General features: G+C 47.8%; 1 protein-coding gene across 1 annotated transcript in view; it reads left to right on the forward strand.

Moving 5' to 3' along the window:
- Positions 1-17584: 17584 nt before the first annotated feature.
- Positions 17585-19002, forward strand: part of LOC147009365 (uncharacterized) — a 32268-nt gene continuing 30850 nt past the window's right edge. Inside the window, exon 1 of the mRNA XM_085862015.1 lies at positions 17585-18120. Coding sequence (XP_085718141.1) covers positions 17934-18120 — 187 coding nt within the window. The 5' untranslated portion in view covers positions 17585-17933. The remainder of the gene's footprint in view (positions 18121-19002) is intronic.

Raw genomic sequence — 19002 nt, forward strand, 5'->3', positions numbered from 1 at the left:
TTTATTTTAATGAGATGAAAATGTACACAAGAGTTGTGAGATATGGTGTCTTTGGTGAAGAGTGAGCGAGTTATTACGGACACCTTGGGCAACTTCCAAATGGAGTTCCTTCAAAAGTATTCACATCCCTTGACTTTTGTCACATTTTGTTGTGTTACAGCCTGAATTTAAAATGCATTAACTTATAAAAAAAATTGTCACCAATCAACATAAAATAACCCATAATGACAAAGTGAAAACATGTTTTTAAATTTTTTTATAAATGAAAAGCTGAAATGTTTTACATCAATAAGTGTTCACCCCTTTTGTGATGACACTCCAAATTAATTTCAGGTGCATGCAATTTCCTTTGATCATCCGTGAGATGTCTCTGAAACTTGATTGGAGCCCACCTGTCGCCAATTCAATTTATTACACTCGCCGGAGAGGGTACTGCATTTGGGTGTGTCGAAGAAATTTTTTAAGTCATATTTTACATTTGAATAATTTATTTAATAAACAAATAGATATGCACATATGGAGTAATCTAGATTCTCGAGAAAATAACAGTCTTCCTCCAGATTCGAAAATGGATGGAAATGTTGTTTTTTATATATCGTGTTGAGTGAAACATAGCTATTTCATTTCCAAATGCTGGTGCCAGTTTATCAGGTTTTGGTATTCCCAGGTGGAGATCATTTTCAACTTTTGTGCAGCAGTCACTATAATTTTGTGAAGGATTGTAGCATATATTTCAAACCCAGATGTGTAGATTCTCTCCCGGCACAGAATGACGTCAAGACTGCAGCCCCTATGGGTACATTGATGGATTTCACATCCATCAATGTCAGTCCCCTTTTAACAGGCTGGGGAAATATATTGTTGTGGGCCAGGGGTCGGTGGCGAGGAGCGACCGCGAGGTGGAGCAGTGAGGTCGTCTCCCGCCGAAAACCCATAATTTAGGTCGTGACTCTCGGATAAGTCCAAAAGGTCACGGGTCCCTTAGCGGACTGTGGTATCCAATATTTGGATGGCGTGGGTTAGGGTTAATTGCCTAATTTCAATATACCTCAGTACCCACATCGTCTTACTACCGGGGAAAACCACACCCTCGATGGACCTCGGGTGGAACGGGCCGTTTACCGAGCCCGATCCGCGTGTAAACCGAGCGGGGATTACCAAGATCCGTCGGTCCAAATGAACAATTTATGGCACGAACGGTCTCCCTAATTCCCAATACGCACCGTTCTAAACCAACGAAAGAATGTGACAGACAACAAGCTGGTACATTGAACAATTGGGCGGTTTATTTATCATGGGGCAGGAGAGCACAAAGAGCAGAGTTAAAATCAACGATGAGAAATGTAATTTCCAAGGAACACAGGCACTTAACAATTGTACTTAACAGACTGGGTCCATGGACACACACACACACACACACACACACACACACACACACACACACACACACACACACACACACACACACACACACACACACACACACAGACACAGACACAGACACAGACACAGACACAGACACAGACACAGACACAGACACACACACACACACTGCCTTTTATTCGTATGGATAACAGCAAGGCATTAATTAAGTAGACTCGTGGGCTGGAGAAGTCAAAAAAGGAGATGGATGCTGCACGATGACAATACCTAATCTGGAATGTAAATTCCAGCTAAGCTAAAAAGTTGTTAAAAAAAATAAGTATTTGCTTTCTTCTCCGAAATTACACACAGTTTCGCTTAAACTTCACCACATCCTTCAGCACCCATTATGTACCAAAGTTTGTTCACGGCATTTCAAGGATTTGGGTCTGAGGGGGTCTATGTAGGAAGTTCATGGGGTTTGCCCCCCAAAATACGGATTCAGATGAAACTTGGTGGACATGTTGGGTGTGTGACAATGACTAATTGATTCGATTTTGGTGGATTCCAATCCAGATCCGGATACAAGAATGTCCGGGGTTGACAGTTTATTTTTAACCTTGACCAAACTTTTTACAGTCATGAGCCAATTATATACATTTCAACATTTGTTACCAAAACTTGACCAAGGCCCGTCCGATCAGAATGGAATTATCCTCTCTAGAAGGGGTAGTCACACGTATTTACACTTAATTTACATCATTCCCCTCCGAGTTAAAGTTCAGGGTCAAATGGTGGTCTGAAAAATAGCATCACTTGTTTTTGTGATTGCTCAGTTTTTGCCAATGGGGAATCTAAAAGACCACTTGGCTTTCCAACATGTTCTTCCATCGCAATAGTGAACCCAGTTTCAAGTTGTGCACCTGGAATTTGATTAGTGTCCTTGATCTACTTTTACGGAAGATAGCGTGGGTTTTAAATGATCCCACCCAGTTTTGTATGGAACACGGTGATTAACAAGAAAATATTGCTGTTTGGGCACGTTTCATTGCCCTTCTTTTCCACAAGCACTGCATTCCCTTCCCCCACCCTCCTCACTCTCCCCCTCTCTTTCACCCACACCTCTACCGCTGCCTCTCTTTTTCTCCTCCCTCTTCGTATTCCCGTCAGCAAAGTGACGGATGGTATTTGCTGGTTTTATATTGTTGTAAATTTTGGAATCGGATCCGACTCATGTATACAAACATTTTGGTCCTCAGACAGAAATTTCCCTTAATGCATGTCCAGGATAGACCCATCCCCATGTCTGGTGGGATTCTAACTTTGATGCATTGAGAAGGGTAATTAATAGATTCCCTTTCTTTTGGGAAAGCTCCTTTTTCTCTTTACGACAGACACATCCATGCACGTGAGATAGCCGTTAGCCCAACGGAGGCTCGTCTACCCCCTTTCCATCAGGACACATTGACTTGGAGGTGGACGATTTATTTACACCTTGGACTTACCAGACATTTGATTAAGCACTCCGTGGGCTTTTGCTGAGCAGTTGTCTGAAAGACAAATACGGCTGTGGATCATTCACCTCACCCATCTTTTCCCATCGACGCAAACATTTTGGTCCTCAGACAGAAATTTCCCTTAATGCATGTCCAGGATAGACCCATCCCCATGTCTGGTGGGATTCTAACTTTGATGCATTGAGAAGGGTAATTAATAGATTCCCTTTCTTTTGGGAAAGCTCCTTTTTCTCTTTACGACAGACACATCCATGCACGTGAGATAGCCGTTAGCCCAACGGAGGCTCGTCTACCCCCTTTCCATCAGGACACATTGACTTGGAGGTGAACGATTTATTTACACCTTGGACTTACCAGACATTTGATTAAGCACTCCGTGGGCTTTTGCTGAGCAGTTGTCTGAAAGACAAATACGGCTGTGGATCATTCACCTCACCCATCTTTTCCCATCGACGCTTGACATCCACCTGGTTCACTGATGTTGGCGTCCAACTTTTTCCATCGACGTTTGACGCCCCATTTGCAGCTCTGTGGATGGTTGTTGTTGACGTTTTATGCGCGCTTCACGTTTTGGCTCGGTAATTTTGGCAAATTGCTGCTTCCTGCCGTTCGTCCAGTCGCCGTTGCAATACCGTTACAATGATCGTGAGATTGGCAGTTTTGTCACGTGTAACGATGCGCCAATTGGCAAGGTGGATTTGGCTGAAGTCTGCTTGATGCTCCGCCCAGACTGGTCGCCTATAAAAAGGACAAGAGGACCGTTTTTGTGACAGTTAGCGACAGCTGTTTGCGGCTTCTTACGGCTCGAAGAGTTTTGTGACGGTTGGTGACAGCTGCGTGACGGCTATTTTCAGCTCCAGTTAGCTCCAGTCAGCTTCAATCAGTTGGTTGGTGAGCTGACGACAGTTGAGTTTGTGACAGTTGGTGACGGCCTTTGCAGCCTTGCAGCTGTGATCGCTGGTGACATCCTCACAGCGCCTTACAGCTTCTCACAGCGCCTCAAAGTTCCTGGCAGTGCCCCCAGCATCTCACACTGCCTCACTGCTCCTCACAGCGTCTCACAGCTCCTTACAGCTGTCCGTTGGTCGTGGCTCCTGATGGTGGGTGACACTTGGACCGTTAATGCCGGTTCTGCTCGAGACCTGCTCTTGGCGTACCTGATTCTTGGCGTCCCTGGTTCCTGGGGGTGATGACGTGATGTCGATTGGTGTTCGAGCCTGTTTTGCGAGTGGGTGCACGGCAAGGCAAGGTGCTGGCAATGGACCAAGGCACACTCACATATTTCGGGACATTTTATTTGACGCAGGACGACTTCCACCTTGGTGAGCGAGACGGATTTTTCTCCCCCCTGAATGATCTGCTGGGTACCCTTGTCTGTGTTTAATTGTTAAATAAGGCATGGTGATAAGCATCTGCTCTTTGTCCGTTTTTCTATCAATGCCTGATTAATACTTTATTTGCTTAAGATTATTTTGATTGATTTGAATTTACTTATTTTCACCACAAGGAAATAAAAACTTGTTTTTATTTATTTTTCCTTATTAATAAATTCCTTGACGTTTCAACCTGTCCATGCTTGTCCTTTCCTTCCATTGATCCAACATTGTCCAAACCAAGATAGGCTGGGAGGTAATTACCAAACTAATTGACCTGTCATAGTCGGCATGTACTAGCCATAAATGCTCGGCCATCCTAATTAACATCGAATCAAGATAAGATTGGTGCTTTGCCGAGGGCGTGCTCCCCATTCAGGAAGCCATGGGACCTCCAGTTAAACGGCAAAATTAGACGGTGGACACTGAAACTCGTGGTTCACTGATTGGCGTTCATGTTTGTAAAGCAACCCACCGTACCACGAAGATAATTGTGAGCGGTCGCTCCAGATCCGCCTCTTCCGAGGAGAAATGGGGATTAACCCCCTCATGATACACTCGGAACCCGTGGCCGTACCAATATGTTACATCTCTCCAATCCCTTTCGATTGTTATCTCATCCCCACTGGCGTGTATCACCAGCTGAGACTTATTAAAATTATTCTCCACAAAAACATATAATGGTCTGGTGGACGACACCTCAGCACCACCCCAACACACACGACCGCAATCTGACCCGGGCTTTCCAAAACTCCTACAGGCTTTACATCAATTAGAGTCTGGGATGAAATGATCTGAGTAAGGTTCTGCGACATGGCGAAGTTCAATGCACTGACACCAGGAGCAGGTGTGCTGTGAGAGTGATGGAGTCATTCTTTGTGATGAACATTAAACGAGACAGCGGCAAATTTACACTATATCAGTGATAGCATCGAAAATAGCACAATTGGGTGATGATGGAGAGCGAGAGAGAAAATACAGGTATCAGTGGAATGTAAAAGTGTGAGGTGAAAACCCATTAACTTCTGTGTCATATCCTCAAGGAAGACCTCACGGCCAAGTGGTTGAGAGATCTTTACATCAACACACGAACCGTGAGAAGGTGGAAAATCAAGGTGATGGAGGATGTAACGAGACGCTGCAACAGATTCCGATAAAACTTCAGTGTGGAGACAAGTTTCACAAAAAGCAATTAGAACTGGAAAGTTCAGTTTCAAGAAGGATTGGATGGCAGAGAAATTGTCACGAACCCCCCTGATATTAGCACAGTTGACATCATTCCCATAGTCTCAACGTCCATTCCCAGATAGCCAAGGTAGGGAATCTCCAGATCTTCGTGTCAGGGTCAGGCGTGTTACGATATTGTAGTATCGCTCTCTGCACAGCGTCAGTGTCAAGTTCTCCCTGCGGGCTGGTGTTGTCCGTGATAAGTCGTTTCATTGTCTTAACTCCAATCTCTGCGCGACAGTTGCTGTGAGGGAAGGCCACCGATGACAAGCGGTGGTGTACGCCCCATCTGTGCAGGAATGACCTGGTCTCGGTGGAGGTGAACTCCGGTCCCCCATCCGACGCGAGCTCTTCTGGTGTCCCGTACGTCACGAAGGCGCGACGTAAGTGGTTTATGAGTCCGGCGGCGCCACCCGTCAACTTTGAGATGATCGGCCAGTTCGAGTATCTGTCCACCGTCACAAGGTAGTGTGCACCCCTGTGTACAAAGAAGTCCGAGCACACTGCCTGAAAGGGGTAAACGACCGGAATAGGTGGAGTTGGTGGTGCTCCAGGCTGTGATGGTGCCATCCGGTGGCAGTGTTCGCAGTTTTTTTCTGAGTGGCGCTGATGTCGGCCGATATGCCTGGCCAGAATACAGAGGATTCTGCGCGGGCGGTCATCATTGATACGCCCTGGTGGGCAGCGTGTAGGGCGCTCAGCACATCGCCGCGGAGTGAGGGTGGTATGACTACTCGGTCCTTGTATAGGATCACTCCATCTGTCGATGTAATGTTCTCGCGGTACTGGTGATAGTCGCGAATTGTCTCTGGCATCTCGATTTTTGAGTCGGGGATGCCGTTCATTGTCATTCCCTCCAATATGTGCATATCGCCATCGCTGCTGGTGGCTTCCCTGACGCGATCCCATGTTACTGATCGCAATGATTCGAGGCCCGCGGCGCACCATGCCAGGTTGTCCTCCTCGACGTCGTCGTCATACTCCGGCTCAGTTTGGCGTAGGAGGGACAGGACGTCGGTGTGCGTGCTTGGTTGGAGGTGGGTCGCTATGGTGGCATTGTCATCTGGAAGGTTCATGAGTGGAGGTCGCGTGGTGCCGACCGGCCTGCGCGACATGGCATCTGCCGCCTTGTTCTTCAGGCCCGGGATATGTATGATGCGGAAGCGATAACGCAGGGTCTTCTTCTTGAGGTTCCTGAGGCGGGGGTTGGGTATGTCGTCAAGTGCTCTGTCCGAAAGGAGTTTCAGCAGTGGTTTGTGGTCTACCGCAACGATCAGGTTCTCGCAGCCCAGTACGAAGTAGCGCGCCTTGTCCAAGGCGTCCGCGACTGCGAGAGCCTCGCCCTCTATGGGCGCGTATCTGGATTCTGCCACGTGTGTAAATCTGCTGCCGACCAGGGTTATTTTCCATCCATCAGTGCAGCAGAATGGTCTAACTGGCACGCATCGGCAGTGCTTTTGAAGCAACCAGAATCCGATTCCCTCCTTCGACCAGTCCGTGGCGATGCATGTTGGCTTAGTTTTGTCAAATATGCGGACACCGTGTTCGATTTCTTGTACGATCACGTCTTTCGACTCGCGGAATATGTCCTCTAACTCCATGGACCACTGGAAGCGTTCTCCACTTTTCAGGAGCTTCCGGAATGGCTGCATTCGTTCGGCCATACTAAAGGCGTATGCCACCTGGTTGACAAGCCCGAACCACGATCTGACGTCGGTGATGTTACGCGGTTGTGGGAAATCGTGGATTGCTTCCAGGTAGCGGCTGCACGGTCGCACGTCGGTCATGGTGATGGTGAAGCCCGCGAAGTCCACCGTGGGTGCGCTGAAGACAAACTTCTCCGGGTTGAGGATGATTCCATTCCAGCTGCATATATCCAGCCATTGGACCGCCTGGAAGTAGTTCCCCTCAATCATGTCTGACCATAGTAGCGTGTCATCTACGCACTTGGTCTTGTTACCAATGTCCGCGACGATCTCATCTTATCGTGAGTAACCGTCCCCCGATGCCATATACCCTTGTGGGGCAGATAGGTACCGGTAGCGCCCCCATGGAGTGATAAAGGTCGTCTTGTGGTGGTCGTCCTCGTGTAGGCGGACGCTATGGTAACCGTTCCATGCGTCGAATACTGTCTTGCGCTTCCCGTTAGGTACGCGTCTCGCCTGGTGGAACGGGGATTGGGTGTGGTGGGTCTCGCGGAACGCATGCTTGTTCAAGGCCTGAAAGTCGACGGTGCGTCGCGGCTTGCCATTCTTTTTTGCGCAAATTACCATGCGGTGACACCATGTCACCGGCGTGCCGACGGGTACTTCCTCCAACACGCCGAGCCGAACGTCCTGGTCGAGGCCTGCTTTTACCTCATCTTGCCAATGTATGGCCACAGAGATGGGAGTGTGATGGGCAACCGGTGTCGCGTTCTCATTGAGCATAAGACGTAGTGGCGGGCCGGTCATTCTCGGTAGTGGCTGGTTTGGGCACGTGTTGAATGTGCTCTGAGCATACATCCTGAGTAAATGTGACTGTAGTGCCTCTCTGTTGGCCTCGGTCGCTGGCATGGGGAGTGCGGTCGGCTTGGTCGGCGGCTCCGCGCATCGCGGGCAGTCACACAATACCGAGGTCGTCAGATTCACCTCTCCGAGTGTCGGGAATCCGTCCGAGATCATTCCCAGGTCCATGCAGGCCGCACGGGAGAGGAATATGCGGTCTGAAGAGTCTGTCACGTACGCGATTTGGCGCGTCTCCAATCTCTGAGTGTCGTTACCGTTACCGGCGAATCTGACTACCACGGCTCCGAGGATACGAATTCCTTTGTTGTTTGCGGCTTTCATGGTCATGGATACAGGTATGAGGTCCTCAGTACTCAGGTCCATTTGTTGGACGACTTTAATGCCGATCAGGCAGCTCTGGCACCCCGTGTCTGCCATAGTGGGTAGGGTTACCGCGCGGGTGTGTTTCAGGAGGTTAAAACCCAGCGCTTTGTAATCCTCACGCTTGTTGGTGAGAGTGAGGTTGACGTATGGCTGCGGGTCGGATATGCGTTTCATCCACTTATCACACATATCATCGTACAGGTGGTGAGCGAGGGGAAGGGCGCGCATTTCGTCCTCTGTGCTGGCCATGGTGACCGTGCATAGCTCGACGAAGGCTGCCGTCTGCTCGTCGTACATCCCGTCGGTCTCCTTAGATGGGGGTCTTGCCGATCGGCCGCCCAGGCACGCCTTGTCGAGGTGATTCTGGCGGTCACACTTCCGGCACTTTTTACCGTATCCGGGGCACTCGGCGCATCTGGCGCGCCATTGAGGCGTTTTGCCGTGGCCCACCTCGCCGCAGTAGATGCATACTCCTTCGGGCTTGGCCTTCCGTTTTTCCGGCCTGGCTCCTACTCTGGCGCGGACGTCCTGTTGCTTTCCCCGCCGATACGAACTACTGATCACGTCCGTGCTCTGAGTGTCAAGCAGGCGCGATGCCGAGCGTTTTCCAGACTCTTTGGCCTCGATATACTCTATCATGTCCTTTAATGGCATGTCCTGGTTCTTCTCACCGAGTAGGTCAAGTTGTATTGCTTGGTCCGCGATGCCACGGGCAACAACGTTGCGCAATATCTCTTCCGTGAAGTCGTTAACCTGATCGCACCCCGCCTTGGTGCACTTCATTTCATACTTGCACGTGTCCGCCTACCCTTTGATGCGGGCGTGGAACGACCGGACGGGCTCCTCGTATCCCTGCCGCATGTTAGACAGGGCCACTCAAGCTACCATCGTGTTCTCCATCCGGACGGCGAGCGCCTTCATGGCGGCGAGGACGTCTTCTTCATCGCTGCCCACGAGGGTCCTACCCGCCGCGCGAATGAGGTCCTTTCTCAGCTCCTCCTCACAGCACTCCAGTCACTGCGCGACTATGTCGGGTCCGACAAGCTTAATACCTGTTTTGTATTCGCCCCAGCGGGTTATGAAGTACGACCAGGCCTCGCCCGTTCCGGCCAGTGCTATGGAGGGACGCTTGAGTTTCTCCATCTTGGCATTCGAGCTCGCCGCCCTGGGGGCGGTGACGTGCACAGTGGCGTGTATACTCAACATGGCCGCCACCACTGCCGCCTCTGCGTGTGTAGCCACATAGTCACAACCCTCGATCGGGCACTCTGCTTCCACCGGCGCCATAGGAACAGTTATTCTGGAGTAAACGTTCTACTTTCGGTGATGCACACGTGTGTACAGTGTCCTGGGGGCGAAGATTGGGTACAGGACCCGAGAAATCCAAACTCACTGTCGACGTTCTCGTGGTCCGTTTTCACCCAATCGCGTCCTCCTCAGCACCGACGATCTTTACTCGACTGCATCAAGTTGTTTGATTATAAATAAGAACAGAGTTCAATTTGTTCGACCACTTTATTAGCGTGGAACGACAATAATCAAACAAGTATTGAACAGGTTGAAACGCCCACAACATCCCTGGCTCCGGCTCAGGCTGCGCATGCGCACTGGCACAGGGGACCGTCGATATGTAGAAGTACCGTAAAGTACAATGTTCTCTATGATGTTTTCGGGTTTTTTTTCGTTCTTGTTGAATCTGAGGAGATTATTTTTTCGTTCTTGTTGTAAGTAAATTTCAACTTCTAATGCATGACGAAACACTTGTTTATGGCTAATATTAAAGAGAAGATGGCATAATAAGAACTTATCTTTCTGCATTCGGCGCGAAATGCCATGATGGATGGAAATGACGTCTTTCGTTCGTTCGTTCGTACATGAGGGGAGCGTTTCTTCGTTTTTTTTTCCATCAAGCAATTAATTAAATGTTTTTCACATATGTAACACATTAGTTTCACAAATTTCAATTGAAATACTCGGGTATTTCCGTCAATTGTCGCCATTTCCGTCGAGGTTACGCACTGCATCTACCGGACGGCCATCATTGGCTGTCTTGAGGCACGTGGGGGGGGGGGGACACCGGACCCACCGTAGATGAGGGAGACGACGCCGGGGACATTTCAAACTCGGTGCAATTGTATACAGCGCACGCGCTGTAATATGGTGGAACAGAGTTCTGTCTGATAGGCTTGTTGCGCTCACGCATTACCTCAGAATATAAGGCGGCAGAATATTGTAACACTGTTCAAAAGTTTAAGGAAACTTGGACCGCAAATGGGCACTTTGTAGTATCTCTCCACAAGGCACTTTGTTATTATTTGCATAAATGTGTTATTTTGGTATTTTGTATTTTTCTTACCCCCCCCCCACCCCACCCCCATTTTTTCTTGGTGCTTTCTATCGAAAATGCTCCACCTTACCCCTTGCAGTCCTGACCGTGGACTTGCAGGGATGAGGAAAGTGAGTGACATTAAATAGAACTGTGGCAGTTCAAACAAAAGTACTACTACTACTACTACTACTACTACTACTACTACTACTACTACTACTACTACTACTACTACTACTACTACTACTACTACAACTACTACGGCGACAACTACTACAACCTTTCTGTGTCAGATCAGGTCAGGTATGGGAGCATGCGCCAGAGCAGCGCGTCACTGCGTCCACTTTCCGCCAGTACTCCAGGGGCCTTCATCTGGCCATCCCCATCTCCTTGAGATGCCATTCAACCTGCTGCAACCATGAGGCACGTGGTCGGCCCATTGGTCTCCTCCACTCGTGAGACTCCCTCGCTGAGACAATCTGGTGAGCAGGATCAGCATCAGGAAAACGAGCCACATGTCCATACAGCCGCAGCTGACACTCACAGACTATACAGGTAACAAATCTCATTTGAGTCTCTCTCAGCAACCGCTCGTTAGACACAAAGTCCGACCAGCGATAGCCAAGGATTCTCCGAAGAGACCTGGTACCAAAGGAATTAAGTCTCCATCTCAGATCCTTGGTCAGAGTCCAAGTCTCGCATCCAGAGAGCAAGACTGCGAGCACTAAATACCTGAAGACTCAGACTTTCGTCCTCCTGCACAGGTACCGGCAACGCCACACCCCATTATCCAGTGAATCCATGACTCCCCAGGCCCGATCCATACGTCGATTGACCTCTGACTCACAGCCGGCAGAGACATGAATATCACTGCCAAGGTAAGTGAATCTCTCCACGACCTCAACATCCTCACCACAAACAGACACAGACAGGACAGCAGCATCCAAGATGTCATTGAAAGCCTGGATCTCAGTTTTGACCCAGGAAACCCATAATCCCAGCGGCTCCAACTCCTCATTCAGCACCTCGAGGGCCCCCAAAAGGATATCTAAAGTCTCCGCAAAGATGAGTGCATCATCTGCGAAATCAAGGTCAGAGATCTTGACATTCCCATAACGATGCACCGCAGCTTGATCTCTCCGGCATCCTCCCGAGAATCCAGTCCATACAAGTGCTGAAAAGTGTGGGGGCAAGTACACACCACTGACGAACTTCAGTAACAACTGGAAATAAGTCAGAGATGGTACCACCACATCTCACAGCACTCTCAGTACCAGAGTAGAGTTCAGACATCAAATCAATCAGTTTTGGTGGCACCCCATGAAGACCAAGAATCCTCCAGAGGGCATCCCGATTCACCGAATTGAACGCTTTAGAGAGATCAACATGGGCTGCCAGTAGCCCCTGCCGAAACTCTCGTCTGCGTTCGGTGAGGACCCGAAGACCAAGGATACGGTCAATCGTTGACCTCTTTGGTGTAAAGCCTGACTGCTCTGGACACTGGTGCTCAAGCAGATGATGGGGAACACTATCAAGAATTATCTGAACAAAGACCTTGCCCGGCATTGAGAGCAGCGTCACTCCTCAGTTGTTGTTGCAGTCTTGGCGATCACCCTTCCCTTTCCGGAGAGGGACAACAAGGCCCCTCTTCCAGTCAGTTAGGATGATGCCTGTGTTCCAAGCAGAGCACAGAACTGCATGCAATGACATGAGTGCAGCATTTCCATCAGCCTTGAGAAGTTCAGCATGGATGCCACAGATCCCTGGAGCTTTACCTCATTTCAACCGGTTCACCGCAGCCTGTGTTTCCACAAGCGAAGGTGGACCACAGTTGATTGGAGGGTCAGTAACAGGGATTGTAACACCCCTGACATCCAACTCAACAGCTGGGGGATCAGCCTGATGCAACCGCTCAAAGTAACCGGCCCAGCGGGCCTTCACTTCGGACTCCTCTGTCAAGAGCCTACCACTCTCTGATCTAACTGCAGTACTCTGAGGGATGGGCTTGGATAAACACAATGCGTGAATTCCTCTGTAAGCAGGACGAGAATCCCTTGACCACAGGTGATGCTCTACCGGCTACCCCTCACAGATTCCTCGCACATAGGCCTCCTTGTCCACCCCTATCGCACGTACAGTTTTACGCCTCAGCTCCCTGAACAGGTCAGCTCTGCCATTCAGCCTGGCCCTGCGACTCTGGTCAATGGTATTCAGTGTCCCTTGAGAGACAAAATTCTTCTTTGCCCGACGGTGAGTTCCAATACATCCACAGGCAACATCATGCACGGTGGTCTTGAAGGCGCTCCACAACTCTTCAGGACCTCCCAAAGCACCCAAACTCCTCAAATCTCCACTCAGCCTGTTTGCAAACTCCTCAGCTACCCTCTCATCCGTGAGCTTGCCAACATTCAGCCGAGGCTGGGATGGTACCATTCTCCTGGATTTAAGGTGCAACTTCAGAGTTGCTACAACAAGCCTGTGGTCAGTATTGAGGAACTGAGCACTCCGGTAGACCCTGCAGTTCTGGATCATCCTCCGCGACCATCAACGAGGACATGGTCAATCTCCTTTGCCACACCGCCAGCGTTGGAATACCAAGTCCAGCGATGAGCTTGTGGGCGCTGAAACCATGAACCGGCCACCCTAAGTCCATGACTTCTTGCAAAGTCAAGGAACTTTGTGCTATTCTGGTTCATAGTTCCTGACCCATGGGGACCAACAGTCCAAGTTTCTGTGGCGTTTAATCCTCTAGATACCAAGGGGGTGTATCTACTAGCTTGGCTTGTCGAACCTTCTTTTTCCTCGTTTTTTGCACCTTTTGATATTTTTGTGTAGAATAATTTTAATAAGATTCTCGGCTGTTAATACACGTTAGTGGGGATGAGATAACGATGGAGAGGGATTCGGGACATGTGATGTATAATTAGAGAAGAAGAAGAAGAGTTGGGTGGATCTGTGTTCTGTGGACTCGAACAGAGAACGAAACATTTCCCGAAGCGAGTTGTGAGTCGAGGAAGTTTTGTGTTGTGAACATTTCTGGTTTTAAACATCTTCGTGAGTAACATTAAACTAGTGATACAGATTATAACATGTTTCTTCACGAGATATCAGCGATCACCAAGGGTAACCACGTGACGTGACCCGCGATGTTCATGTTTTTCGGACCGTTAAGTGACCAGTGGAGGTTTTAGTCATTTGTGGACCTCATGGATCACAATGGTGGATCAGTGTAGGCCCTGTCATATTAAAACACACAATTTAGTGTTTGTGTGTCTCTGCGTGTCTGTGGTCGATGTGTTCGGAAGTTTATTATCAAATCTTAACTAAACTCGTCAGGAGGACGAATCGTGTGGGAAGGTAAAGGGTGGATCTACTTTGTTATCCTCACTCGCCCCGCCCCTCATCCTCACCCCATGCTCATTCCCCCCACCCCCACCCCCACCCCCACCTCCTCACCCTCACCCCACCCCCTCACCCCATCCTCATCCCCCACCCCCCCTCATCCTCACTCCCCCTCACCCTCACTCCATTCTCACTCCCCCTCACCCTCACCACATCCTCATTCCCCCCATCCTCACCCCATCCTCACCCCATCCTCATTCCCCCACCCTCATTCCCCACCACCCTCACCCTCACCCCATCCTCATTCCCCTCACCCCATCCTCATTCCCCTCACCCCATCCTCATTCCCCTCACCCCATCCTCATTCCCCTCACCCCATCGTCATTCCCCTCACCCCATCGTCATTCCCCCCTCTCACCCCCACCCCCACCCTCCCAGAGTTCGTAAGTTCCCATTGATGTAATTTCTGTCCCTCTTTCCGTGTAATGAAAACGAAGTTAATTTTTAGTGATTTAAAAATCATTTCCACCTTCTGTTGAACGATCTTTCCCTTTTCATCCCCGTTCGGTAATTACCTTTCATCTTCAGCTGATCCAACGGACTTTTGATTGAAAACCGACATGGGACAGGTGGGTTCGTCCATTTACTAATGGGGGGTGTTTTGTTCATGGTGCAATGAATCGTCGTGTGGATTTACTCAACAATATCCATTTGTATTTACACATCCTCTGTCCTTGTATGTGAGGCCTTCTCACCAAACAATATCTACATTTCCCTGCGCTTGCCAAACGGAAACCAGGGTTTGACATTTGTTTGTGTATGTGTGTACATGTGTAGCGTGTGTGGGTGTGTACGTGTGTGGCGTGTGTACGTGTGGCGCGTGTGGGTGTGTACATGTGTGGCGTGTGTACGTGTGTGGGTGTGTCGGTGTATGTGTGTAGTGTGTGTACATGTGTGTGCATGTGTGCATTTAAAAAAAAATTCATTATCTTGGCAAGCGTTGTTCTGATTGACAAAATTTTACCCGAGGAGTGCCTCTTCCTGAAGAATTGCTTTATTCATAATTATGACGTCATAGGTCACGTGGTATGGACGTCATCTTGGAAAAACGTTCCAACTCGAGATCTCCCTCACCCCTCAATGAAAAAAATTGAAACGTGGCTCATTATCAAGTACAGTAAGTCCTCGCTTTTCGCAAGGGTTGCGTTCCTGGAAAACCTTATGATAAGCGAAACTGTGTTAAACAAAACATATTTTCCCATAGAAACCAATGTGTTAAAGGGGGGATGTGTTTTTGGCTTGGAATTTTTTGGACATAAACACAAATAAACAAAACACACTCCTCGAGTCGTGGAGACTTACCCCGAGGCTGGAGGAACGGAGTTGATTGCGGTGGACAAGTCACACTTGCGGAGTGGCAGAATCGTCCCCCTCTTCACGTGACACTGTGCTGTCACTTTCTTCACCAGTGGGAACGGTCTCTTGGCAGCTGGTTGAAGGAGCATCCTGGATGGTGGATGGAGTTGGTGCTGCATCTTTTGGCTTGAAAAATGCATGGAGAGTGGGCTGGATGGCTTTATTTTTCTTTGCTGCATAAAGTTCCTTGTAGCAACAACGGGCATCATAAACAACACAGCTAAAATCAGTGCTCCTTTCAAGATTTGGATCTTGCTCGATAACAAATTCTGTGGCACTTTCTAACGAGCTGAGGATTTGGCTGAGGTTTTTCATGGTGAGATGCTTGGATGAAGGTGTCACAGCATCTTCTTCTTCCTCAAGAGCCCACTGCTGTTCCAACTCCATAAGATCTTCATTGCTTAAGGGTTCTGCATGAGACTCCAGTAAGTCATCCACGTCCTCTTCGTCAACCTCTTCAAACCAACCTCCTGCACCAGGTCTATAATTTGACTTGTAATCAACGGAACATCAGCATACCCCGTGAAATTGTGGACACACTCGGGCCACACTTTCTTTCACACAGCGTTCATTGTGGAGGCACTCGCCTCCACCCATGAATCCTTCATGTTTTCCAAAGCCATTTTTATGTTGTATGTTCGCCAAAACTCCTTGATTGATAGCTTGTCCTTATCAGTTTTTTTGATAAGCTGCAGCATGGTATGCTTAACATAATAGGCTTTAAAAGCAGCAATAACTCCCTGATCCATAGGCTGTAAAAGTGAGGTAGTATTTGGTGGTAAAAATACTACCTGCACGTTTTCACACCAGTCTTCCATTTGCTGAGGATGGGCAGGAGCATTGTCTACAAGCAGCAAAGATTTGTTGTCAATGTTGTTCTCCTTGGAGATACTTCTCAACATGATTGGGGAAGTAATTGATCACGTAATCGTGGGTCAATGGCCTAACAAACGACGCGCTTTTTCTTGTATCACAGCAAGAGATAAAGGCAAGCGACGTTTAGTTTGATCTTCTATCCACACACATAATAAACGCTCCATGTTGTGCATGGCACCATCTCTCATTCTCGTTAGTGTCGTTGCACTCGAACTGGTCGCAATCTGTGATATTTTCTTTATCTTTGCCGAACTTTGAACGATCGAATGTACAGTCGATGCAGCGATTGCTGCGCGCGGCCGATTTCCGTTGTCCCTTCACCTCGTTCATGTCTTTTAATTATATCCAATTTCACCTTCAATGTGACAGCCTTTCGTTGTCGCTTGAAACGAGGTGTGCTCGGCAAAAGACTTGCGGGTCGCTTGGGATTCATACTGGAAGGTATGCAGGCGAGCGTGAAGAGAATACGTACAGTACAGCATACAGTACATGCGCAGTAAAGTGAAAGTGTGTTTATGCGCATCCTGTGTGATTGTTGTTTTTTGCAGGCAGTTTGAAACTTTTTTTTTGCGTTTTTCCTTGCAATGACATTACGATAGGCATAAAATGTTTGCGATAATTGAAAAATTGGTCATTAAAACTAAATTACGAATAATCGAAACTACGATATGCGAACTTCCGGTTAGCGAGGACTTACTGTACTCCCAATGGGGAATAAGATATGATGATGTCATTGGTGCCTTAATTGTGACATCATTCGACAAGTACAATGCTTGATCTGATCCAAATGAAAAAAAAAATACCTCTGCAACTGTTAGTTCGATGAACACAAAATTTTCAGAATCTGAGCGGCTCCTCCTGTATAATTGTATAAAATAATTATGACGTCATAGGTCATGTGGTGCAGGTGCCATCTGGGAAAAATTGAAAAAAGTTGCACCTTCATCTCCAAAAATGCTCCATGGAAAAAATTGAAACTTCACTAATTGTCAAGTACTCCCGTTGGAGAATAAGACATGTTAATGATGTCATCAGTACCTTAATTATGATGTCATAATTCGACAGGTACAACGCTTGATTCGATCAGTATGAATTTTATTTCTCTGCAATTATTGGTCCGATTGATGTGAAATTTTCACCACAGGACTACCCCCTCCTGAAGAATATGTTAATGATAATCATGATGTCATAGGTCATGTGGTGCAGGCACCGTCTTGGAAAAAACAAAAAAGTTTCACTTCCATATCACCAAAACTGTGCTGGGTAACTGTGCTGGGTAAGTATTCTCGATGAATATCTAGTTCCAAAATTGCTGAACAGGATCAGATTTTATATCAATATCAAAACATTTGTACATTTTATATGTCGCCAAATCAAAATTTACATCAACATGGAATACAATGACAGTATTGGCGAAAGAACCTGCAACATGTACAATTTATTTTTGGGGGAGTGTCAAAAGGTGCGTGTTTGTGTGAGATGCTGTAACTGATTTAGACAAAGGATAAGGTCTCAAGTACAGAGGTAGTTCACATGTAGGTACTGTGTGGGATCAAGGGACTCATGGAGGAGCAAACATCAGGAAGAGTGGTATGTTTACTGCCTCTTTTAAGGTTCACCCACCATGAACTGTACTCTCTCGTTGGCTGATGAAAGGATTCCTGTCGTGTGCAGCCGGAATCGGAACAGCCGACTGCTTGGGTGTGAAATGAAGGTTGAAGAGCTGGAAGGATTTCCTGACATTCTACAGATAAAAATTGAGGATGAGTATTCCTTTGGTCTAGAAGAGGAGCAAAGTGACCAGCTGAATGGTGAGTTATATGATCTTCACTTCCAATGGGATCTGTGTTTGTTTCGTTTAAAATGTTTTATTATTTTTGAACACACATGATAGAGGCTCATGAAATACCAAGAGCTGAATGGAAAGGGGGAAAAAAAACAATAACAGCAGAATATAATGACACATCGGTGTGAACAAGATGCACACAAGTTGAAGGAAACACCAGAAGAAGAGAAAGTTGAAAGCCGGGATGAAACAGAAAAGTAAGAAAACAACCAACTAACAAATGTAAAGAGGTGAGGGAGAAGGGGAAAAATTAGAATCACCAGAAAAAGGGATTGTCAAAGGTTTCCAATTCCTTTTTACAAGTGATATTTGCCAGAATTGAAGGACATGTTTCACATCTTTTAGCAGCTTGTGATTGCATCAATGTCTGAAGAGAGGGAAGAGGCTGCTACTTTTCTCTCTGAAAGATGCCACGGTGGAGGGTGGAGTCATCAGCAAACAGATAATGAGGATTTTCTGGAGAGTCAAAGAGAATGTTGGTGAAGAATAGGACTGGGCCCAACACACTGCCTTGGGGCACTCCAGCCTTGATAGAGAGAGGAGTTAAAGGATTCTGTCAGGAGGCTCGTGTTTGCTACGAGAGTAGAAGAAGTCAGTAAGCTCTGTGTGGAGGTGGCCTTGGATTCCATAGGCTGAGAGTTTGAAGAGCAAAGTGGTGTGTCAGGCTGGGTATAAAGCTTGAGATATGTCTGGAGAGATGACCATGAACTCTTGTGTGACATTGAGGACCTCCATTCTGAGTTATTACCTGGTGTTGGCTTAATGGCTAGAGTGGTGGGCTTGGGATCTTTGGGTCTTGAGTTCAAATCCTGCTTTGCTGTTGAATTGATACCAGGTGGGGTTGACA

Source organism: Eptatretus burgeri, chromosome 17, assembly GCF_056783735.1.
Source record: "Eptatretus burgeri isolate ZD-2024b chromosome 17, Ebu_testis_v1, whole genome shotgun sequence".
Lineage (NCBI taxonomy): Eukaryota > Metazoa > Chordata > Myxini > Myxiniformes > Myxinidae > Eptatretus > Eptatretus burgeri.